The sequence below is a fragment of the Protopterus annectens genome, chromosome 14.part0 (assembly GCF_019279795.1).
Source record: "Protopterus annectens isolate FY-2018-M chromosome 14.part0, PAN1.0, whole genome shotgun sequence".
In the NCBI taxonomy this organism is placed as follows: domain Eukaryota; kingdom Metazoa; phylum Chordata; order Ceratodontiformes; family Protopteridae; genus Protopterus; species Protopterus annectens.
The window spans coordinates 313,065,120-313,090,807 of record NC_056748.1 but is presented as its reverse complement, the minus strand read 5'-3'; the positions used below and the strand labels follow the sequence as shown (position 1 = coordinate 313,090,807).

General features: G+C 38.0%; 1 protein-coding gene across 1 annotated transcript in view; it reads left to right on the top strand.

Annotated features, from left to right (window-relative positions):
• The window catches only part of LOC122788965 (disintegrin and metalloproteinase domain-containing protein 9-like), a 1,117,261-nt gene that overhangs the window by 267,779 nt on the left and 823,794 nt on the right, over positions 1–25,688 (top strand). The window contains exon 2 of the mRNA XM_044056033.1: positions 3,644–3,750. Coding sequence (XP_043911968.1) covers positions 3,644–3,750 — 107 coding nt within the window. The remainder of the gene's footprint in view (positions 1–3,643; positions 3,751–25,688) is intronic.

The window sequence follows — 25,688 nt, the reverse complement described above, 5'->3', positions numbered from 1 at the left end:
TTATTGATTGGGCTTGTCGTATTGAATAGATGCCCATTTTCAGAGGGGACCCAGAAAAAATGCAACATGCAATAGTAAAAATATATAGAAGCTGATAAACAGTATATATGTGTATCTATATTTATATATATATATATATATATATATATATATATATACACACACACACACACACACACACACACACACACACACACACACACACACTAACACATACTTGCAAACATTTAATGTGATTTTGTAGTTAGCATAAACAGAAAATGGAAAACACAGAAAATAAGGAGCAATACAATTCAGTTCTGCAATTTACGTACATTATGTAAAGTAGTGATGTGTACTGTGGTATTAGGTAGTGATAAATAAACATTACACATATACAGTTATGAAAGTGTAGGACTAATACATAAAACAGAGCATTAACAACAGGTAAATCTGAAAAAAAGTGTAGGAGTAATTTGTGAATCAAAGCCAAAGTTAACAGAAGGTAAAGATGTAATAGATGAAGTATGCTTATGAGATGGAAGTTCTACAGAGATAATTGTTTCAGTAGGCAAGTAGTAGATATGCATCTCTATGTACAAAATTAAGTTGTGGAAGTGAGAAAAGTTAGGTGAAGGGGTAGAAAAGGAGAAGATGTTTTTAGAAAGGAAAAGGAAGTGAAAAGAGGTAGTGGTAAAGATGTGGAAGGAAGGAAGAAGATAGGCTGCAGGGAAGGAGTTAAGTTTGTGAGGTAGCAACAGATACACTTAGTGTTTATTTCCTGTATATATGCATTGAGAAGACATGATGTTGATACATTCAAGCCTATAATACCATTTTTGTATATTTTCAGTTTACACCCATACCGCTTTATGGCATCCAGACCTTTTTTGGGCCTGGCTTCTTTAATCAAGTAACTTATCAGTTAATAATAGGAAGTATTAGAAAGTGCAAAGAGTTATTAAAAAATTATACTAAGATTTTTAATATAGGGCATCCTACAGTAGATAAATGAATCACATAATTTGTCACTTATTATTCATGTTTTCATATCTGTGTTCATATTTTCATAACTGAGAACCCTACATGTTATTGAGGGGTATGGTGAGAAATTATATGGTGGCGGACAGAAAAATGAATTGCAATCTCTGTTTATATCACAGTATACTTGAGATATTACTAATTGTTTGCTAGTAATTATGAAAATAAACATAATTTCCATATGCACTTTATACTTCTAAAACCAAGTAACTTAGAAACTGTTGCATGACATCAGGTGAAACCTTAGATATTTGTGAAGAAAACTGCCTTTGATATTTGCACTGTAGGTTGTACATCTTCAGTTATATTCAGTGTTATTTATTATTGATAATTATACAATTAAGCTTATATTTCAATAAACATGCCTCATAGACAAATTTCTTGTCATGCGAAAGAAGCTTATATCTGGCTAACAAAAGCGTTCCAACAATGTATGTCTAGGTTGTACAATTTCCGAGCTGTGACACTTTGTGAAAGCTGAACAAAAATTTTAATACGGGGGTTGTGTGCATTATAATATAATTTAGCATTTTTGTACCGACTATTATCACTGTAAAGAATACTTCTTATTAACAGCATTGTTATTTGTGCAGTTTTAATACCTTTTTGTACAGAAAATATTTGCATTTGTTTAACTTATGCTCGTTAAGTTTATTTCTCAGAAAATGTTCAGGAATGAAAGATTGTAGGCTGGCAGAAGTGTGATATTCCACACCATCTAGGTGTTAATGAGATAAGTGCCACAACTTTGGATGTTTAAGGCATTGACATATATTAATAAGTAGTTATAATGGGTCAGGTAGTGCTAGCATATAATATAATAAGATCTGCAAGCAATAATATTGTGTTAGGTAATGCCACATTTAGAAGAGATTATTGTTGATATGGATATTTGCTTTTATAGAGGACAGCTAGGCAACTTTTTTTTTTTCATATTCCTCATCTTTTTCCAAAGTTTGAGACGTGCTATAAATGTGAGTGTGAACTGCTATGAGCTGAGAATCTTAACACAGTAAATGAGGGGGTTTAACATGTATTGTATTAAAGCCAACTTGAACACCAAAGTAATCACCTTCACTTGTGAGGGGGTAGTCTCCAGCTGAGAATCTTAACACAGTAAATGAGGGGGTTTAACATGTATTGTATTAAAGCCAACTTGAACACCAAAGTAATCACCTTCACTTGTGAGGGGGTAGTCTCCAGCTGAGAATCATAACACGGTAAAGTAGGGGTTTAACATGTATTGTATTAAAGCCAACTTGGACACCAAAGTAATCACCTTCACTTGTGAGGGGGTAGTCTCCAGCTGAGAATCGTAACACAGTAAATGAGGGGGTTTAACATGTATTGTATTAAAGCCAACTTGAACACCAAAGTAATCACCTTCACTTGTGAGGGGGTAGTCTCCAGCTGAGAATCTTAACACAGTAAATGGGGGGGGTTAACATGTATTGTATTAAAGCCAACTTGAACACCAAAGTAATCACCTTCACTTGTGAGGGGGTAGTCTCCAGCTGAGAATCTTAACACAGTAAATGAGGGGGTTTAACATGTATTGTATTAAAGCCAACTTGAACACCAAAGTAATCACCTTCACTTGTGAGGGGGTAGTCTCCAGCTGAGAATCTTAACACAGTACATGAGGGGGTTTAACATGTATTGCATTAAAGCCAACTTGAACACCAAAGTAATCACCTTCCCTTGTGAGAGGGTAGTCTCCAACTGAGAATCTTAACATAGTTAATGAGGGGGTTTAACATGTATTGTATTAAAGCCAACTTGAACACCAAAGTAATCACCTTCACTTGTGAGGGGTAGTCTCCAGCTGAGAATCGTAACACAGTAAATGAGGGGGTTTAACATGTATTGTATTAAAGCCAACTTGAACACCAAAGTAATCACCTTCACTTGTGAGGGGGTAGTCTCCAGCTGAGAATCTTAACACAGTAAGTGAGGGGGTTTAACATGTATTGTATTAAAGCCAACTTGAACACCAAAGTAATCACCTTCACTTGTGAGGGGGTAGTCTCCAGCTGAGAATCTTAACACAGTAAATGAGGGGGTTTAACATGTATTGTATTAAAACCAACTTGAACACCAAAGTAATCATCTTCACTTGTGAGGGGGTAGTCTCCAGCTGAGAATCTTAACACAGTAAATGAGGGGGTTTAACATGTATTGTATTAAAACCAACTTGAACACCAAAGTAATCACCTTCACTTGTGAGGGGGTAGTCTCCAGCTGAGAATCTTAACACAGTAAATGAGGGGGTTTAACATGTATTGTATTAAAGCCAACTTTAACACCAAAGTAATCACCTTCACTTGTGAGGGGCTAGTCTCCAGCAACTAACTGATCAGATCCAGTGTAAAAATTCAGTTCTCAATCATATGCCAGAAAACCACAAATTTTATGAGGAAGATCTCACCTTTTCTATTTGTACAGCTGATATTTTCTATGGTCGACTTTTGAAACAGAGTTTATTTAATGTAGTGTTTGTAGCTATGCCAAAGTGGCAGTAAACTAATTCAAAAGCTTTACGTAAGACTTTCATTTACAGATACAGCTTGACTGGTACAAGTAAAAGCTAATCCCATTCACAATTTTTTTATTTTGATTTTAGAAGCACTTTCATATCAAGCAATAGGACATGAGCATGAAATCGTCATCCCTAAGAGAATATTTCAGAAAGAAAAACGTGATATTCATCAAGAGGATAACTCAAGGAAGGTAAGGTGTCATATATGTATTGTTAAATTTAAGAAGCAATTCATCTCCTCCTCTCAGTCTGCATTTTTCAAGTTTGGGGTACTAAATGACCAGATTAAGGTGGGAAGCAGACCACTCCAATGACTGAGGCAAAAGGAGCTTCAGCTTCATTTTGACTGATTATGAACAAAGATGAAAACATCCTTGGGTATCAAACTCAGGAGCAAATGAGTGGTACTGGCCTGTGCAAGTATATCCTGGATGACTTTGGTTGTTTTGCACGCCATTCCATGCCCTTCTCCAAAAAAAAAAAAGGTGAAACAAGACAAGCAAAAGAGTAACACTACATTAATGTATCTTTCACAACTCCCAACTTCTGCACATTTCCACAGTGAAGGAAGATATTTTGATAGGTTGTTATTACTGTTATTAGGCTGAAGCCAGTAGCTTTGTATTAAAGTGCACAGAGGAAATAATGTCGGGACACTGGATGCTCTTTGCTGACACACTTGGAGTTGGCGTAAGAAGCCTGTCATGTTAAGGAGTAAAATCAAAAGAAATAGACACGTGAGTGCATTTTACATCATTTACAGCATGTACAGAATGTTTAGCATGCGGTGCATAAATAGTAACTACGCCATTTAAATGTACATTTAAATGTAATCTCAAATGTCTCTAACTGCATTATAAAAAATTATCAGATTCAGTGCAACCAATTCCCATTTCATCATGGTTCTCAATAAATTCAGGATTTTCTGCAGTCCTACCATCAAATTCTGATTTAATTTTGGGTTCATTTTACAGAACTATGAATTGGGGGGACTGCTGTCACCACTGTATTGTATTTGTGTGTATTTATGTGTCACCTGTGGCTCCCTTGCAGTTACTGGAGGTGAAATTGCTCAGGCATTAGTAGTAGGTAAAACACATAATGCCGAACACTGTTTTCCATACAATGTCATTGCTGGTGCTGTTTCTAAATATGCACCGGCAATGGTCCACTTGTTTTGGAAAATTTGTTTCTTCATCAGTGTTTGAGAAGTCGCTTTTCATAGCAGAACCATCATCTGTATTGCTCTTCGCACATTTAGTATCTTTGTTTCTCATTTCCGTTTTTTTAAAGATTATTTCTTTGATGGAGATTATTAGAAGATTGACAGCTGGTCTAGAAAGGCAGACCTATCACTCATTGTTTTCTCTTCTAGCTGTTGATAGCAGTTTGCAACTATATCCTTTTCAATTGTTTGTTTTTCTTCCCCAGTGTGCCATACTTTTTAACTTCTTTGTGCAGGAATTCTAGACAAAGCCAAAAATAATGGGGGGGATTATTCAAAAATTAGGGTAAATTTTTATATATTACTCTAACTCACTTAAAATGTTAATAGAACAACAAGAGTTGCATCAACATAGATTTTATGAACAATTAGAATTATGACTCTCTAATATCTGATATTATTTACTATAATCAACGGTGATTTATCAGAAAATCAAAAAAAACTGATGAGGGAGAGGGAATAAATATGACAAAATCAGGGACATTCCTCAGAATTCCTGACAGCTGAAGGGTATGCAGTGTACCTACTTTTGTCCCTTTCTGCATGTATTACAGTAAGTTGCTTAATACGAGATTGCTAGTTTCACAGCTGTACAAGGATCCTTGCTCAAGTTAGTATCTGTTTGTACCCTGTTGATCAATAAAAATGTATTGTTATTAACTAAATAGTTGTAGTTTATTGCTGCTTGAAATGTATAATTTTGAGAAAATTTCAATCTTTCAGCCTCACAGGGAAAGAGTGAGTGAAGCAGAGAGTGAAACAAATGACATTTTGGTCTGTTGAACCCACCTTAGCCTCCCCTTGGCTCAATCCAGCATACATTTGGGACAGGTTAGGACATCAGGAACACTGGTGCAGCATCAGATTGCTGCTGGGGAATGTGTCCTGACCCCTGTCTCTCCTCAGCAATCCTGCTAGCATCATATTATCACTGCATTGGTAGGGATGCATGCTTCCATGCATGTGCAATCTCTGAGCAAGTGGTACACCCGCTATTCACCCTACTAACTCCATGAAAGAGCTTGCCAGGCACATAAAACTTCTGTACTGTAGTCAGGTTAGGTTGCCTCCCTCACACAATCCCCCTTCTCTCCCATGTGGTCACTTCAGCTCCCATGCCATTAATCAAACACAGGTCATCTGGGCTATAGTAAGGGCTTCATCCCTCTGAGCCATGGAGCCACTAAAACTGTCCTTGTCTGCTTTGATGATCTCAAAATGAGAATAATAATTTAGGGATATAAGGGCAAAGCCCACCCAGATGCTATTCCAGGGTGGCTTAACTCTTATAAAAATGTTTTTTTAATGTTCCATTGTGGTACAATTGTTTGATAATTGTACAGCAATGACTACCTGTGTTTTGAGGTTTTGAGTACTTGGCTTCTCATTTTCATGTGGTCTTCACCACGTAACTGCATTTTAAAGTGTATAGACATGAAGGAATTTAGTGGATCCTTTTTATTTGATCATATCTCTCCCTGCATCTGCATGGTCTGTTCTTGTCCTAACCTATCAGTTATTCCCTTAGTCTTCTTGTCCATATCTCTGTCTTTCTTCATGTCTCTTCCCCATTTTAACCTCAAAATATACCTTCCCAGTCTTCCTCCTCTACTTCTCTTTCCTTAAATATGACACTTTAATCTGTGGCTGTTATGTGGTTATAGTCACTACCCCCTTTTACATTTTTCTTTGTCTCCTTCTATTTGTATTCTTTCTGTCTTTGTTTATTATTTCTTTCAGTTTGGTGTTCCATTATGCTCATCCTTCATCTTCAGTGGTGGAAAGTTATGCCACACTTGGAAGTACTCTCCAATTAACTCCATCATGCTCTTGTCCTTATTCCTCCTTATATTTCTAATACTTCACTACAGAATATTGTCATGTATCTGGATGGCACAGTGGTGCAGCAGTAGCATTGTCGCCTCAAAGCAAGAGATTCTCCGGTTTGATTCTCGGCTGGGGTGCCTTCTGTGCTGAGTCTGCATGTTCTACATGCGTTTGTGTGGGTTTCCTCCAGGTGCTCCAGTTTCCTCCCATGTTACAAAGACATGCATCTGGAGAGTTTCTCCCCGGGCCTCCACTGAAAATTGGCTTCGTTCCAAGTTGGACTTTCCTGGTTAACAAATGTTAAATAAATAAATAAATAAATATACTAGCACAGTTTTTTTTCCCTTTGTATTCAGTATCTTCTCCCATATCCCCATCACTATAGTTTCCTTCATCCTTCTTTATACTTTTGCCATCAGCAGCTATAGCACACTTCCTGCTCTTTGTCTCCCTTTTCGTATCCTCTCCTCTCCTTTAATAGTTGCAACACCTGCCTTCCTTACCTCTCTTCTCTTGCATTCTCATTTGCATCTGTAAAATCCCCAGAGTCACGTCTTCAACACTTTTCTCCCTCTGTTCTTTCTCCTCAAGTTTATTTCTTGATATGTACACACCCTCTAGTCTTCTGTCATTCTCCTGTTTCACACATCTTCTGTCTTTCTCTACGTAAACCCTGCTTCTGTCATTTCCCTTTTTGAATTCTTCTTTATGCCTTTCTGCTATTCATTTCTAAATTCATTTTGTACACTTATGAGAATCATTGTGTTTGAACATTTGTGTTGGCTATGAATAATCTAGGACTATCACAGATGTCCAAACCAGTTTGGCACTCAGGTTTCAGATCATGTGTTGGGTTATTCTCCTTTTAATTTTACAAATAGTCTTCCTTATCTTTCATTCATAAAACAATTGACACTTGGAGGACTGGTGTCTGTAAACAATCTGTTCACTGTTACAGTTTCCAGCCACCTTACTATCTTCTTACCCATACTGGAGCAGATGAAAAAAAAAATCTCTGCAGCTCACGAACTCACAAAAGGTACAGAAAGTCTGCCCACATTTAAAGGTACCAAACCTCTCCGCACTGTACGTATTGAATGTCCCTTCTAAGAAAAATCTAATGTTCCTCCTTTTTTAAAAACAAAACAAATGGGCCAAGATCAGTGTCTTGCTCACCAGTCTATTACTAGACAAAATGAACCAGTTACTAGAAATTATCCTTTTAACCACATAGGTATCATTACTGAAAGTTAATGTCATACTTCGTTTTTAGTTTCTCTTTCCTTTCCTAAATGTAGGAACTTCTAAAACCATGTAAAAAAACCTCCTTTGTGGTTCATATAAAGAAGAGTCCACCATTGCTTTTATGTCCTTAACAGGCTCAAAAATGCATCAGAAAATCAAGTGTGTCCAACATAAAGGTGTTAGCTCTGCTACCCTAGGGTTTAGTATGATATTCCAAAACATTGTTGTTGGTTCAGTGATGCCACCAGGGGCGGCTCGTGGCATCGGACTGCCGGACTGCAGCCCCCTCAGCTAAAAAGAATAAAGTGTGAGAAAATGTAAAAAATATACCTTTTTTTTTTGTTTAAAACAAAATTCGAGTCTGCGACTCGGAAGTACGTGCATGCGCACTTTAACCGCCTCGGGCAGCGGCGGTTTTAAACAGCTTTTTTTTGTTTTGTTTTGATTGCAGCCTGGAGGAGTAATGAAGGCATCATTGTGATGCCCAGAAGTCTAAGCGGTTCCAAACAGCATAGAATTGGAAGGGGCTCGGACTGCGACATCCGCAGGCATGTCATGACGTGCTTGCTGGGCTAAATGCTGCTGATTGGTTGTCGCTCTCTTCCCAGGCTTTATGTGCTGGGAAAAGAGCGAGAATCAATCAGTCAGTTGTCGGCTTCGCTTGTGGATTGTTTTGTGACCTTTTTTAAAATTTATATTAATAATTTTTATTTGTTTTGGCATTGGAATCGGATTTTACTTTTTTTTTATTTGGGTGGATTTTTGTCAGCTGTGCTGCAGACTGTGCTAAAGAAGGAAGAACAGAAGAACAAGAAAGAAGAAGAAAGAAGAAGAAAGAAAAGAAAAGAACAGAGTGAAGGTGCAGAATTAAAGTAAGTATTGTAATTTGTAGCTCACGATTCACTTTTCCAGCTGCAATACTACCTTCACAGCTGATAATTTACATTGTTTACAAACTATGTCCTACTAAATACGCAGCAGGATGAAAACACAAGACTATTTAGATAGGCAAGCTCTTTGTAGCCTTTAAATTCATGGTGTAACATAGCTCAGGACTGATGCAGCCCAATTCACATGGCAAGTGCAGGTCTCACAGTACATCTACAGTACCTAAAACCAAGGGTTCAAGTGGGGGATGGAGGGATGTCATTCTATCATAGTGTAGTGGTTTCAGCCAAAATGTTGTTTCAAAATGGTGTAAAATAATTTAAGCATTGTGTTAGTAGTGCAAATATAACTGTTAACTTTAAAACTGACGAAAAATGAATGCATAAAACTATCCATAGGACTGTTGTTTTAAACTGATCACTTCTTGAATCAGGAAGAGAGGATTTCTGCATAGATTAGTTGTTATAGCTAATTATGTCATTAAATGTTGTATAAAAAAGAGGGTTATAGCTCTATGAAACCAAAGAAGCTCGTCCCTCATACTCAGAGTGGAAATGGCTGCCAGTAAAGTTGGTTCTAGGCATTACAGTGCAGTAAGGAAGAGTTGTCATTAACTTTTCGGTGGTGACTTAGGCATCTTCCTTTTAAATGGATTAAGGTGGGCAGACTCTACAAGATACCAGCTGAATGTTACGGACTTTGATTCTTTATTTTTGCCAATGCAGGAATGAATTATTGAATTTTTTTGGAAGTAACTGTTGCCTAGTTTATGGAAAAAAGGTACTGTATATCTCCCTTTTATCCAGAAAGCTATTTTGGTGTGCTATATTGAGTATGGGAGTCTATGCCACTGCCTTTTGTATCATCGAAAAAAAATGAAAATTGTTAGGAATCCTTGGACTTTGATGTGTTATGGGTACAGTACATTTTTGTCAAAGTTACCAATCCTCAAAGAGTTTTCCAGTGTCAGAACTGATCAAGTACATTTTGTCATGTACTGGAGAAGTGAAAGTGGGCCACATCAAATATTAAGTGTGACTGGGTACTAATGCTAAAATGTTTGCTTGTAGTAAACATTTCATCACTGGGTTGAGTATGTGCTTTTACTAATGGTTTCTGTTTAAAGTAAGAGCTAGAGAAAGAGTGTGTGTGTGTGTGTGTGTGTGTGTGTGTGTGTGTGTGTGTGTGTGTGTGTGTGTGTGTGTGTGAAATGCCCCAGTTGCTATATACTGGTGGCTAGAGAGAACATGTACCTTGAACCTTTGTTGTAGGTGGCAAGGGCCTGAATTCCCTACCCACCACCATTTTTAAAAGCTTGCAGATTTTTGCCTCATATTTGTTCTGTTTGGTTCCTCATAAAATCTGTGGTTTCTGTATTATTGCTTCCTTATATAGTCAGTAGTGCAGTGGTGCGCTGCTAGCATTGTTGCTTGACAGCTACAGGTTCTCTGGTTTGATTCTTGGCTGGGGTGCTTTCTGTGTGGAGTCTGCATGTCCTCCCATCTTACTAAAGCATGTGCCTGGAGTGTTTCTGTCTGGGCCTCTGTTTGGCTTTTGTTCCAAGTCAGACTTTCCTGGTTAACAATTGTTAAATAAATAAAAATAACAGGCATTTGAATTTCAGACTTCAGAAAGTACATGGTAATACAAAACCTTTTATTCTAGCAATTTTCTAAGTTTATAACATGGATATTTTTAAATTTGTCCCTATTTTTGGGACTGTATTCCCCCATTATTGGCTTCATCCAGGTTTTTTGTGCTAAGGTTGAGAGCTATGGTGAGAACTGAATTCACTGAATATGTTTGGGGGCTGTATTTCCTCCATTATTGGCTTTGCTCAGGTGTATTTTGCTAAGAGGTTGACAGCTATGGTGAGAACTGAATTCACTAAATGCTAGCCATTTAAGTTTAATTTTATTCTAACAACTTTCCAACATTATACAAACAATGTTTAAAATGTGTCCCTGGTTTTTGGGATTTTGCCCCCTCCACCAGTAAATCTTGGCTTTTTCCAGATTTCTTGTGCTGCAAAGTTCAGAGATACAGCTGAGTGTCGAGTGGATTTTACAAGGAGCTGAGAGCTGCAGGGGAACTAAAGTTTAGTGCTGCTTATGCTGATTCTACTTGCATTGTTAATAGCACAACAGGTAATGTACTTGCTTTTGATGTAGAAGGCTGTGGGTTTTACTCCCACAGGAGGTAGATGTATTACTGATACTGTACTGTGTTGTAAAGGGGGGGTGGATGCTGCAGTCCTTTTTGATGAAGATACCTAGTAACTATGAACCTGTTATCAGTTTGCTATCCATTCCCTATTGCAATATTACTAGCTTATCATTTTTTAATGCAACATAGGCAATTTATTCCTCAAGGGCAACAGGCACTGTATTTGTAGATGAAACAATGAAATATAAAGTTGTTTGCTAGCAGCAACCTCTTCATTAGTTACAGATTTCTTGAATGTTGAATTATTTAGATGACATTTACCTCTTCAGTGATTGTGCGTATTTACTGATACTGGTGGACTGTAGAAGTTTGAGTAGACTTTTATGATGGAAATGTTCTGAATTGGGCAGTTTTGTCATTATTGGTGCATGCATTTTGTTTCATTGTTTACTGGAAAAACTTTCAAAACAATAAATTTAAAACGCCCTTTAACAACTGTACTACATTGTACAAGGAATACAATTTAATACAATCAGGAAGGCGAATACATGCATGTTTTGTGTGCAAGGGGCCTATGATTTGAAAACAGCCCAAAGTCAATCTTTATCTGCTACCAGCAAAATGTATTTTCTTTGAATGTGGGTTTCAGTGCTGTTTCAATGAATGTGAGTTTCAAGGGCAGAGAAGTTTTAATGCTAAGTCTATTTTCATTGTGAGGCTGCATTGCTTTGTTCAGAAGATATCTATTAGTATTTGTGCTGTAAAATGCAAAATAAAACTTTTAAATGCAATCAAAATCATCGCAGAAGTAAAGCAATATGCACATTACAGTGTTTATGGTAAATGGGGTGAAATAACCAAGGAATGGGACATTGGAATGGCTGCAGGGGGGAGGCTCCATTTGACCATGATTTTGTGAGGGGGGCAGTCAACTCAGACATCCACAGCTGAACTATACCTCTCAACTGTCCAGATTTTTGCAGAATTAATAGATTTTTGCTTCTTATTTTTGGTTGGTTCCTCATAAAATTTGTGTTTTTCTAGCAAATCATTTAGGAATGAAGTGACTAAATAATGACAGACATTGAGTTTCAGACGTCATAACCTTCAGAAAAATGCATGCTAAAGCAAGACCTGTTATTCTATCAACTGTCTTAAGTTTATACAAGAGCAATTTTTAATACTGTTTGTATGTTCCCCTAATATATTTGGCCTTGTCCAGATTTCCTTCATTACGAGGTTGAGAGTTACATGCAAATAAATCACTTTATAGAATTAGGAATATCCAAACCTCTCAACTGTCCTCAATTTTGGCTCAAAAGGTTGCTCTCCCCCTAATAATCCCTCCACAAAATGGCAATTTTGGAAGAAAACATGCAGGGTTTACAATTATAAATAACTGTAATGATTAGAGTCATAGATTACTTTTATTTCATAAATGTATGTAGATTCTCTTATTTTGTCAGCTGCTCAAGTTAACAGTACTAATATTAAAAAGGTGTCCCTTCTTTGACAGGTTCCCAGCTGTATTGTGTGGCAATTTTATATTTTTGCATCACATTTTTGGTCCATTTTCCATAAAACTGTGGTTTTCTGGCAAGTTAGTGGCTAATCATTAAAGATTGAAGTTAGAAAATAATGGCAGACATTTGAGTTTCAGATTTCATACCCTTCAGAAAATTCATACTAATGCAAGACCTACTACTATTCTATTATCTTTGTAAGTTTATAAGAGAAATATTTAAAAACTGTCCTTATTTTTGGGCCTGCGTCCCACTTCTTTGTATGACTTTGCCCATATTTCTTGCATTGAGGTTGAGAGGTATGAGTGTCAGAGCCATCACCGTCAGCCAGAGACATTTCAAATTGTGACATACTTGTTGCACCCCACTCCCCCATGTAGTGACTCTGGATGTGTCCAAGCAAGGCAAGGAGCAGTTATGCAGTGTAAGTGTGCAGAGTATTCCCTGATACAAGGTAGACACAAGTACGGCCGTGGCTTTTCATCTGTCCTTGATTCTGCAGAATGTTCTGGTTTTCTGTCATATTTTTATACTGTTGTTTTATGCTTCTTATTATTCAGAAAATACATGCTGTCGCAGTGCCCTTTTGCTAAGTAGCAATGCTTTAATGACCATCAGGTAAGCTTGTCTGAGATTGTAAGATGCAAGTAAGCTTTAATAAGAATACTTTTAAAGAATTACCAACATTGAAAGCCTTTTCATTGTTGCCATGCAGAGAATATTTACATAACTAGATAACGTATAAGCCTTGGGTACTGAATTGCATATGACAGTATTTGTAATAAAGGACAGGATTACAGTATTTTCAGAAGCTCGTGACATTTGTTAGAGACTTGCAGTCATCTTGCAGGCTGTACCCATAAACTAAACAATGCCAGTCCGTCATGTGTGGTCCATAACTTGTGCAGTAATCCTTTAAGCAATTTATCTTGTGCTTGTTTCTTGTTTGCTGTTCATTTTTTACTTTGATCATGTCTTCCCCATGAAACAAGTAGATAGTTGTTGTCAGGCAGCAGGTGTTTTTTGGATAAACATTTTTACAAGTGGGGGTATCACAGAGATTGCTACTTTCAGCATGTTACTTGGTACTTTAATAAAGCTGAATATAAATTATAATTAGAACTGCAGTGCATGGAGAAGTGGTTTGAGTTGAGTGCTGCTTGTTTTTTTTTATACTTGATTTTGACTGGCATTCCAGTAATGTATTTAAAAATCAATTTATTTTTTTCATGCCTCACAACCTTTGTGTTTCCATGTAGATATTAAGTAAGCTGTTATGTAGCCAATGCATTAAAATATTTTTTTCTTCTCCACTTCATTTTGTTTTGGTTGGACTCTCGTAATGATGGTTTGGCATGCAGGGCAGCGTATTTAATTAAAGTTCCAGTTGTTGTGGTTTTGAGCATAGCACCACCCCTTTCTAGTTGGCCACACCCCTCCCCATTGGCCCCACCCATTCAGCTGCCTCCTGCAGCCCCCCTTTAATTTGAAGTCACCAGCCGCCACTGGATGCCACCTTCCCTTGAAGATTCTTGTGAGGTTTAAGAATCCAAAAAAAATCTGGGTCATTTAGGATGAACTATTGCTAGGAAATCATGAAGTCTCCTGTTGATAAGGTCTTCATCATAAAGCTGTTGCAGGGTATCATGTATGTTGTTATATGCAAAAATAACAGACTTAAATGCTGACTTTATGATAAAAGCATCCCTTCAATCTTTTGAGTATATTTGTCACTGTCAGTCATGAATATGTCCCCTCCCTTGTTACCTTTCATGAATCGATGTTATTTATCTGAGTCCATGTCTCTGAGGGCTTTAATTTCATCGTTGCTCATATTGTAAAATTTCTTGCGGCAAGGTCTGCTGAGGGCTCATATTTACTCTCAAAAGCATCAAATTATTGTTAGGGAGAAAATCACTTTTTTCCATTGTACCCTGTTCTGGTTATTACTGATGGTATCTTTCAACTTATTATAGAAAAATACTTGTAAATTCAGCTTTCGCATCTTTAAGTCAATGCTGGTGTTTACCACCTTACTCCAGTCATGGGAAATAAAAGTCATGCCTTTTTCCAAGACATTTTTTCTACAACAGAGAGAGGTTTAGAAGAGTGGTTCCAGATCTTAGTCTGTGGTTTGGGAATCTTGTTGTTAGGTAAAAGGTCATGAGCCCCTTTGGGTCTCTCTTCCCTTAGTAGGAGTAGTCCCTGTGAGTGTAAAGAGATCTGTAGTATCCCTGCCGAGCAAACCGTGCTCTCTGATTCGCCAGTGTGGAATTCAGATGAGCATCCATCTGCAGTTCTCAACAGTGACAACTGTTTGGCTCCAAAGTAACAGAACTGGCTTGAAAAACCTGAGAGGTATCCTGAATGAAGAGAACACCAGCGTTAGGTTCCCTAGTAGCTAAATGTCGGTGATATCCTGGATAACTGTGGGCTAATCTAGGAGAATAATTAAACTGTGGAGGGGGTGGTGGCATGCATCCAGATGTTTAGTCTTACATTTACATTTCTGGGGGGCTGAGATGTTGTTTTGTAGATCTCTCCTCAAAATTAAGTCACCATCTGTACCTTTCTCTTGGTAGTCCCTGTAATCTCTGATGTCACATTCAAGTTTCTGCAGTTTAATTTCCTTGACTTTCCTTTCTTTGGAATCCACTCCGCCATGACTCTCTGGCTTTTTTTTTTAAGAGTAATGCTTTCTTTAACAACCAGATCTTGCATTTTTCTACTGCTTTTAAAAAGAATGCCACAAGTTTCAAACCTGCTTCCTGAAGAATGCTGTTCCATTCAGTCATTAGGTCCTTTTCAACATTATTCCACATACGAATTTTGCTAAACCTCAGTCCTCTGGGCATTCTCTTGTCCTCAAAGTTTGTGTTAAGGAAAAGTTCCTCCTATTATAAGTGGTTCAGTTTTTTCAGATTTTTTGTCCAGTTGAAACATGGTAGTTTCCAGATTGCTGGTGTCGCCATCTATATCCACGGGTAAATTCCACTTACTAGTGTTCCTGTTCAGCGGTTGTGTTTTGCCCCAGCATGAAGCCTTCAGGAGGCTTCTAAACTCATCATCTGTTAGAAAATACATTAGTTCCTTTTCTTGTATTGTCTTCACTGGTCATTTTGTAACTAAAGAGAAATTCACAGAAAAAATAACCCACCTGGACTTTATTTTGCTTGTTCAATTGAATGTCTTCATCTCAGGAAACCACAAATTATTTAATCAATGGTTTTGACATGACACGTTTGCACCTTTCTTCACTTTTCTTGGACATTTTTATGCCTGTATTTTTCTGGGTTTCTGCTTGTTTAGTTTTCGGCTGTAACATATACATATGCATAGACATTTGCATTTTTTCACAAATTTTACAGATTGATTTTTTCCCTGTTTCTAGTGTATGATCGATTTTATGGATGCTCAGTGTTAACAGTGATCTCATGAAGCCTTATAGGTGAAAGTACTTTTCTTCTGTTTGTTTTAATGCACTTATGATTGCAGTTTTTTTATTTTGATTATATTTTTATTTGTGATGTTTCTTCATATTGCATCTTTTCCAAGGTTACTATAGTGGGTTCTGTTTTCTTGATTCATGTGCCTGATGTCACACAAGCATGCACATATGCATAAATACACACACACACGCACACATACACACACACACGCACATCCACACACACACACACACACACACACACACACACACACACACACACACACACACACACACACTCTTCTTCACAGTTTTATTTTGTTTCTTCTTAGTTTTTAGTTTATCAGCCCTTTTGGAAGAATCTTGTTATCACCCTGGTGTTAAATAACATTTAGTGACAGGACGGTAGCCACTACAGTGTACTGTGTGTGTGTGTGTGTGTGTGTGTGTGTGTGTGTGTGTGTGTGTGTGTGTGTGTGTGTGCGCGCATGCATGCGCACTCACATATGTGTATGCAATTTTTTGTATGGCATATTGTCACACTGAGTGACAAATGAATGCAATTTTTTTAGCATTCAGTAAACACCTTTAGTAAACCAGGTCAATGTATCAAATGTTATTTTTCTGATAGCTGCTGACTGTACTCATTTACTGCCAAAGGAAAAGAGACACAGAAAATGAGATAGTTAGCAAACCAATGACTAGAACTATTTTTTTTTCAGTTAAATTGACAGTGTACAATTTAATAATTAAAAGCCTTTATTTTGAAAAAAAAACATAGACTATCTCCTGCCACTGTTGTGCAGAAACAAGAAAAACATGCAACTTAAGTTAGTTACTACTATTTTTTTTACTTTCAAAGTAATGACTCTTCTGTAGTACCAACAATTACTTCTTGTATTCTCTGTGAGATTATGGTTATGAAAAATTACAGTCAGCTGCCTGTCAGGTGCCAGGATCTGCCACATAATGCATGCACTCAAGTCACTCCACAACAAGTACAAATATAACAATGTCATTGTCCATGTTGGAGTGAATGACTTGAGACGTACCTCCCTGGACTACATGAAAAGAGACATGGAAGAGCTCTCAGATCATGTGGCCCAGGCAGGTATAACCCTAGCCCTGAGTAGCATCCTGCCTTCGCCCAGAATGATACCACAGTATAAGGACAAAATGATTGACTTCAACAATTGATTAAGCTTCTGGTGTCATTCAAAGGGGATCCAGTATCTGTCTGCCTGGGACAACATGATCGACAAACCACGATGCTTTGCCAGAGATGATCTGCACCTGTCACCCCTGGGATTCAGGTTACTGGCTAAAGCTCTTGCCACCCCATAGTGCCTTTTTTAGGCAATGTTTAAAGGACAAAACCACCATCGTAACAGATACAAGCATGCAAAATCTGAAGGTAATGCTACTCAATGCTAGAAGTCTAAACCTCAAAATGCACTCTCTTGAGGCACTCCTAAAAATGGAGATCATCGATATCTGTGCAGTAACTGATACCTGGTTCAAGACTCCAAAGAGCACCCCTGCAATACCAGGCTACAACTCTTACCACATTTTTCGGCCACCAAACCAAGACTGAAACACTAAAGGTGAAGGAGTGTCCATATTCACCAAGAATATTCACACCTCCAGGCTAGTTGCCCAACACAATGCATCTGAAATTCTCCAGGTGCAACTAACACTAGGTAAGACTGCAATCCAAATCGTAGCTTGCTACAGATCCCCTACCATGCCCCAAGATTCTCACTACACCTTTCTAAACATACTGGAAAATATTAAGATACAACTAAACACCCTAATACTGGGTGATTTCAACTACCCTGCCATTAACTGGGAAAACTACTCAGGTACCAACACCTTTTCCCAATGGTTCTTGGAATTCATAAATTCCAGCACCCTGGATCAACTAATCCATTGTCCCACCAGGGGCTCCAATATCCTAGACCAGGTCTTTACCAACATGGGAGATAGATGCTCCACACCAGTGGTCACCCCCTCATTGGTCAGGTCTGAACAAAGGGAAATCACCCTTGACAGCCACATCCCACCCCACCCCCCCCCAATAAGGAAACCTCTGTAAAAAACTTTTCCAAAGCCAACTTCATGCTACTTAAGTCAGAAGTGGCAAACTTCATGGCACCCTTGCAGATGGGAGCTGAAAGTTTGACTGCTAAATCCTACACTTAGGCACTGTACGAGCACATCCACTCATGCATGAATCGTGCCATCCCAAATAGAACCAAGATGCTCTCCTCCAAAAAAAGGAAGCCAATCTGGTGGTCCCCTACCATAAACAAACTATACAACAGAAGGAAGAAACTGTTGCAGAAAAGAGGAAAATCCCAGGATGCAAAAAACTCCCTTACCAGCCTCAGTAAGAAGCTGAGATCCCTCATAAAATCCTCCAAAGCTAGTTATGAAAATAAAATTGCCAAAGATTCTGAAAACATCTACAAGGCATTCTATAGTTATGACAAGAATCTAAATGGCAAGGCTCAGATCTGCTCTGAGCTACAACAGAATGGCATTAAATATACTGATCCCAAGGATATTGCCAGTATCCTAGCAAATTGATTTAGTGCCAACTTCACCCCTCTCTCACCCCCTAAAGGGCCCATCTCAATACCAAAAGATTGCTAAATTCCGGTAATCACGGCCACACAGGTAGAAACCACACTCTCCAAAGCTAAGAATACAGCATCCATGGGACCAGACGACATCCCGGGCTGTGTACTACATGAACTACAAAATGAACTGGCACCTTACCTAAGTGTCATGTTTAGTCATAGCCACACCTCAGGCTTCGTGCCCACTGAGTGGCGCACAGCTACAGTTATCCCACTCCACAAGGGGGGATCCACCTTGGATCCCAGGAACTAATGTCCCATCAGTCTGACAAGCCTGATCTGCAAGGGCATGGAATGCATTATCATGGAACTTATAAACAAAGACACTGGCAAACTTGAAACACTGGACCCCACCCAGTTTGGATTCTTGAAGGGACGATCTTGTCTCCTGAACCTGATTGACTTCTTTGAATCAGTCTCCAGAGCTGTGGATGAGGGTAAGGCAGTCCACATAGCCTATCTGAACCTCACCAAGGCCTTCGACACCATCCCCCACTCTGGAATCATAGATAAACTTACTAAGCTGGGAATAAATCCGTATGTCACTCAATGGGTTGCCAACTGGCTTACTGACAGAACCCAGACTGTAAAAGTAGCCGACTCCAAATCCAGCTCCAGACAAGTGACAAGTGGAGTACCTCAGGGTTCAGTCCTGGGACCGCTCTTGTTTGGCATCTACTTCTCTGAAGTACAGGTCAACACTAAGGGACTCTGGCTAACAAAGTTTGCAGATGACTTTAAACTGGAAGCCATTATTGAATCCCCAAATGATGTGGATATTCTACAAAAGGGCCTTACAGAAAAAGGTGCTTGTTGCCAGAGCCATGGGCTCAAGCTTAATGCCAAGAAATGTATAATTATCCCCTTTGGGAAAAACCATGTACCCATGAATTACCACATAGGAGGCAGTACACTAAACACTGAAAGTGTGATGACAGACTTAGGGACACAGGTGGACAGTGGTCTCACCTTCGATAACCACACCGCCACAACAGTCAGGAAATTCTTCTATGTGGCACACCTCATCACTAAGGGTTTTTCACCCAGAAAAAAGGAGGTCATTGTCCCACTGTACTCATCCTTCATTAGACCCATTATAGAGTACAACACCCCATTTGGTATGTACCTTACAAGACATCTGCAACAGCTGAAAAGGCCGCAGAAATACCTCACTAAAAGAATCACAGGCCAAAAGCAGATGCCCTATGCTGACCATCTAAAAAAACTCCAGCTATAATCTGTGGCATATCGTCTACTCAGAGGTGATCTCTACTTAACATACAAGGAGGCCATGTCAAACTCTGAGCTGCTGGACATGCTCCACTTAAAGAAATCCCAGTTCCTCAGAGCCACATGCTCCAGGGATCTAAACCTTGTCATCACAATGAACAAAACATCCTGGAGGGATAGGTTCCTCACCCAGAGACTCCCCATACTCTGGAATAGACTGCCCATACATGTCAAGCAGAGAACCTCCTTGGCCCTCTTCAAAAGAAACCTTGAAGATTGGATGGGAGATAGGAAATTCACCCCAGGGATCATGTCAGTTGCCCTGCTAGACAGGGGTCCAGGGAAGTAAATATTGTGGGAAGAAATATCTGGGTAATTGTTTGGCTAGACTTATATAGGACCTAGGGCCGATAGCCTAGTACCAGCCTATGAACCTATGAACCTAGAAGTTTTATGACATCTTGTTCATGTCTGGTGACAGACTAGGAGCTAATTACTAATTCTGCAATTCAATTTATTTGTACTTTGTTTTATTAATATTCTTTCTGTTTCTTATTTTAGTTTGGATTGTAAAAATGACTTGCCTTATATCAAGTTAGCTATTAGTTGTAGATTAAGGCCATTACCATGTATGAGGTTGTCAATCATGATTTATGGTCCTTTGTGTTTTTTATGTACATAATAGTTATCCATGGTTAAAGCTGTTATCAGAAAGTTGATCTGATAAAGTTCAGCTGGTGGACAAAAGTGCTTATCATAAATTAAAGCCGAGTCATTCTGGTGAATAAGCCTGTTTGAGTTTGTTTCTTCAGCACCTTCATAGAAGAGAAATTAACTGAAATTTCAAACTGTTTATTACTGTTGCTTAATACTGTAATGTTTAAGTGTTTTGATTTTTCATTTTTACAAATAACAAGGAAGTGAAATCAGTCTTCTACCTTAACATTGGTGACAACTATCTGCTTTCAACTGTGTTGTAGTTTATATATTATAGCTATACTTTCCCCACTGGCTAAAACACTGGAAACATGTATCCACACCCAGGTCCTAACACATCTCCTCTCCAACAACTGTCTTGCTGAAACTCAACACAGATTCCACCCCTACCATAGCACTACCATTGCACTCGTGCATTTTAGTAACCTAGTAAATATGCAATGCAACAATGGCCAACTAGTGTCTGCAGTTTTCCTTGACTTATCAAAGGCGTTTGACAGATTCTTCCATACCAAACTAATAACATCACTCTCAGAATTAAAACCAACTTGGTTTCAAGACTATCTACCTCTCCCAATGCCAACAAGCTGTTCAGTGGAAAAACTCCCCCCCCCCTACTTCCTGTAAAACTAGGAGTACCCCAGGGATCAATTCTAGGACCCCTACTTTTCACTATATTTACAAATAATCTTCACAAAGCCACCCCTCTAGCAGACCTGATTCAATAAGCTGATGACTCCACCTTAATCTGCTCTGCCCCCACCCTCCAACAACTTCAAATCAAGACACAAGAAGCCTTTACATCCATCAAAACCTGACTAACAAACTCCCAGCTAATACTAAATCCTAAAAAGACCCAACTTATACTCTTTCATCCTTCCAAAGCAGCAGCACCTACTCCCCCATTCTCTATTTCTGCATCAGATAATATCCCTATCTCTCCCATCACACAAACCAAATTACTAGGGGTCATTATTGACAATAATATGAAATTTGACAAACGCATAGCTCATACAATAACTAAAATTAACAAAAAACTAGGTACTCTTTACAGATGTAAAAACTTCCTAACCACCATCAGTAAAGTTACCCTAGCTCATACCCATCTTCTCTCTACCTTACTGCATGCTTTTCCTATCCTAATTAATCTAAACAAGAGTTATTTAAACAAGCTATCAGTATCCTACAACAAAATAGCAAAATTTGCCACAAACTCCTCCTACCGCAGCCACCACTGTCAAGCTCTAAAACTGCTTTCCTGGCTTGAACTCCTTAACACCTTAGCTCTAAACCAACTTCTTCTAGCTCACCAAATACTGTACCAATATGACAAAACTCCAGCCTCACAAGACCTGATCACCCTCTACTCCAGTAACCGAGAACTTAGATACACTAACAAGGCACTAATCGCAATCTCCAAAAGCCATTACAGCTCTGGTGACTCCCTGTATTCTAGCAACATTGCTAAGGTTTAGAAATTCCTACCACTACAAATCATGGTACAACCTAACAAAACCATCTTCAAAAAACAGCTTATTTCCCACCAAAACAACTCCTGGACATGTAACTGCCTAGCACCTGGCTGCCATATTCTAAGACCTTTCCCCTACCCACTATCCAACCTCCTCTTTAAAACTCCCACAGATGTACTATATATTACCACATGTTGCTTGTAACTGCCTAGCACCTGGCTGACATATTCTAACTCCTTTCCCCTACCCACTATCCAACCTCTTTAAAACTCCCACAGATGCACTATGTATTATCACACGTTACTTGTAACTGCCTAGCACCTGGCTGACATATTCTAACCCCTTTCCCCTACACACTATCCAACCTACTCTTTAAAACTCCCACAGATGCACTATATATTAGCACAAGTTACTTGTTACTGCCTAGCACCTGACTGACATATTCTAACTCCTTTCCCCTATCCACTATCCAACCTCTTTAAAACTCCCACAGATGCACTATGTATTATCACATGTTACTTGTAACTGCTTAGCACTGCGGTGGTGGTGCTGCAGTAGTGTTGTCACCTCACAGTAAGATGTTGTCCTGTTCGATTCTCAGCTAGAGCGTCTTCTGTGTGTAGATATGCGTGAATGGCCGTACCTTCGTTGAAGGTTGTGCGTCAGGGCCGGCAACACGGCATGTAAAAATCTACTGCCAATCATTAGCAGACCGGAGTTCTGCTGTGGTGACCCCTAACTGGGAAAAGCCGAAAGACACAACGACAACAACAACTTGTAACTGCCTAGCACGTGGCTGACATATTCTAACTCCTTTGCCCTACCCACTATCCAACCTCCTCTTTAAAACTCCCACAGATGCACTATATATTATCACATTACTTACCAATTCACTGCTGCCTACTCCCCACTGTCCCATCTATACCCACTAACTCTCCCCTAGACTAAGTTGAAAAGCTTTCCTTAAAATGTCAGTCCACTTCATATGAACGTGTCTATATTCTCCTCCTTTTTTAGTTTTTCCTTTCTTGTCTTATCTTCAGAACATCTTCAAGATTATCTCTACTAAACATTCTGTATGAACAGCATTCATATGTTACTACCTGCTATACTTTTAATTGTATGTCTAAACCACTATGCTTATGTAAATATCTTATGCAATCATATGTTTATTATCTGTTATATTTTTATAACTGAATGTGTAAACCACAATGCTTATGTAAATATCTTATATATAGTATGTTAGCAATTGTTCTGTAGCTTTTCTCCCTGGGCTTCCACTGAAAAAGGACAGCTCTGTACAGTCAGACCTACCCGGTAAACAAATGTAAAATAAATAAATAAATAAAAATAGTCTTACGACTTGACATATTATTTACTGTAATTGTCAGACTTGGATAGATTAAACAGTTATTTAATGTAACAGTATTATTTACTTCAACGGTTAGACTTTAATTGAATATTCTGCTGTTTAATGCAGTAGAATTATTTACTTAATGGTCAGACTTTGATAGAATACACAGTTGTTAAATGTAGAATTATTTACAGCAGTAGTCAGTCTTCAACAGAATATACAGTTGTTTAAGCACTATTTACTGTAATGGTCAGACTTTGATAGAATGTGTATCTGTTTAATGCAGTAATATAATTTGCTATAATAGTCAGACTTTGATAGAGTATACAGTTGTTTAATGTCATAGTATTTACTGTTATGGTTACATTGAGTTGTTTAATATAATAGACTCACCACTCCATTACCAGGTGATTAATGTTTGTAGACATGTATACACTGACTGATTAGTCCTGAAAATTATTGGCTGAAGTAATGATTAACAGGGTTTGATTTAATATTTCCTTTTCAAGGGACAGCACACTGTAAAATCCCCTTACATTTTCTTTGCTATCACAATGCATTTAAATTATATCTGGTGTTGACTGATAATTATATACACTCACACTCTTTAATATGCCAATAAATGCTTCCCTTCACTTTGCTGGGAATGGAATTTATAGTTTTTCCTTGTCATCATAGCTGGATAGGTATTGAGAGAAGGATCAGGTGACTGTAATAATATATTTTACTGTGTTTTATTCACTTAGTGCTGTTTGTATTCATACACAGCCTCCTGATTAGATTCTGGGTCATATTTAAATATGGCTGCACATAATGACACTCCATCTTGTATTTGTGCCAATAACTATTGTTTATTTTTAATTAATGAACTAAGGAGATAATAACTACTCTTTAGGTTTCTTATATTTCAAGATGCAGAAAGCTTATAGGCATTGTGCACAGTGTAGTTGCAGCTACCTGTTACTTGGTGTATTATGTTGATTACAGAGGTGCTTTTGATGGTTCAGCATTGCTGAAGTGTAGCACTTCCTTTGTTTGATGATTGTCGTTTATTATATATCTATAGGGAAGATGTTACAGCCAAGAAGAATTGCTATAGTTCTGAATAACCGTATATAACTAATGTCAGGCATATGTTAATATGTTCTGTGATTGCTGGTGGAAGGCACACTGGTTGGAGCTGACCTTGTTACTATATAAGCATCTAGCAAAAGCATGCCATAATTTCAACATCTAACAAGTATGCATAGTTTGTTTTTGGATGTTTGCTATTTTACCTGTACAGTTATTTCCTTGGATTGTGCAAGCTGTCTAGGATTAATACTCTTGCCGAATTTCATCACCCCCCCCCCCCAAATACTAGGAATCTGTGAGCTAAGATGTACTTCTGGATCCTAAACAATCACATTATCTGTAATGAACATAATACACCAAGTAACATGTAACTGGACAGGGTACTGTTTTTCAACTAAGTTGCTATTGGATGGCTTTAAGGAGATGGTATTTGTCTGTTTTGGTAATGACTGATTGTCAATCTGCATTTTAAATATTTCTGTTGAACTGTATTTTATATTTCATTTATCTCTACCTATTGCCTTTACTCACTGTAATTTGAAATAATAGCATTTCAGATTAAACTGTTGAAATGGACCTTGTAGTCTTTTGTCTACTGCTTTCTACACACACACACACACACACACACACACACACACATATATATATATATATATATATATATATATATATATATATATATATATATATACATTCAGTAATGATTTGTGGAGGCTTTTATACTTTACCAATAATGCATCTCCCAAAATGTTCTTGCTCCTGTATAACTTTGTACACTAAAATATTAAGACTCGATATTTTATTTACTGTGATGGTTGAGATAAAATGTACACTTGATGCTCTTCATACTGATCATGGCTGCAGCAGTCTGAACTATATGGGTTATATGCAGCCAAGGATATAACAGCTGGACAGCTTCAAACTCCAAAAGCAACACCAAAATACTGAAAAACAGCCAAAATAATGCAGGGCCATAAAATGTAAAGGAACAACACTTTATTGTACAAAGTTAAGTGTTTTCATCTGAGTGAAAGGACTTCATCAGAACTACTAAACAAATCAATTAACATACTTTATATATTGTTAAACAAGTCACATGACAAGTAATTACCCAATCTAAACATCAATTCACCTATAAAATCAAGTTGCTATAATCAAAAACTACAACCAAAAAAATTGGCACAATTGTTGTTAGAAAAAAGATACTTATATAAAATATTTAAACATAACCCTGGTTATATACTTAAAAATACTTATATGAGCCCCGTGAGCTGTTCATTGTGCCAATATTAAAAACATTAGATATAAAAATATGTTATAATAAATACAATTATCATAC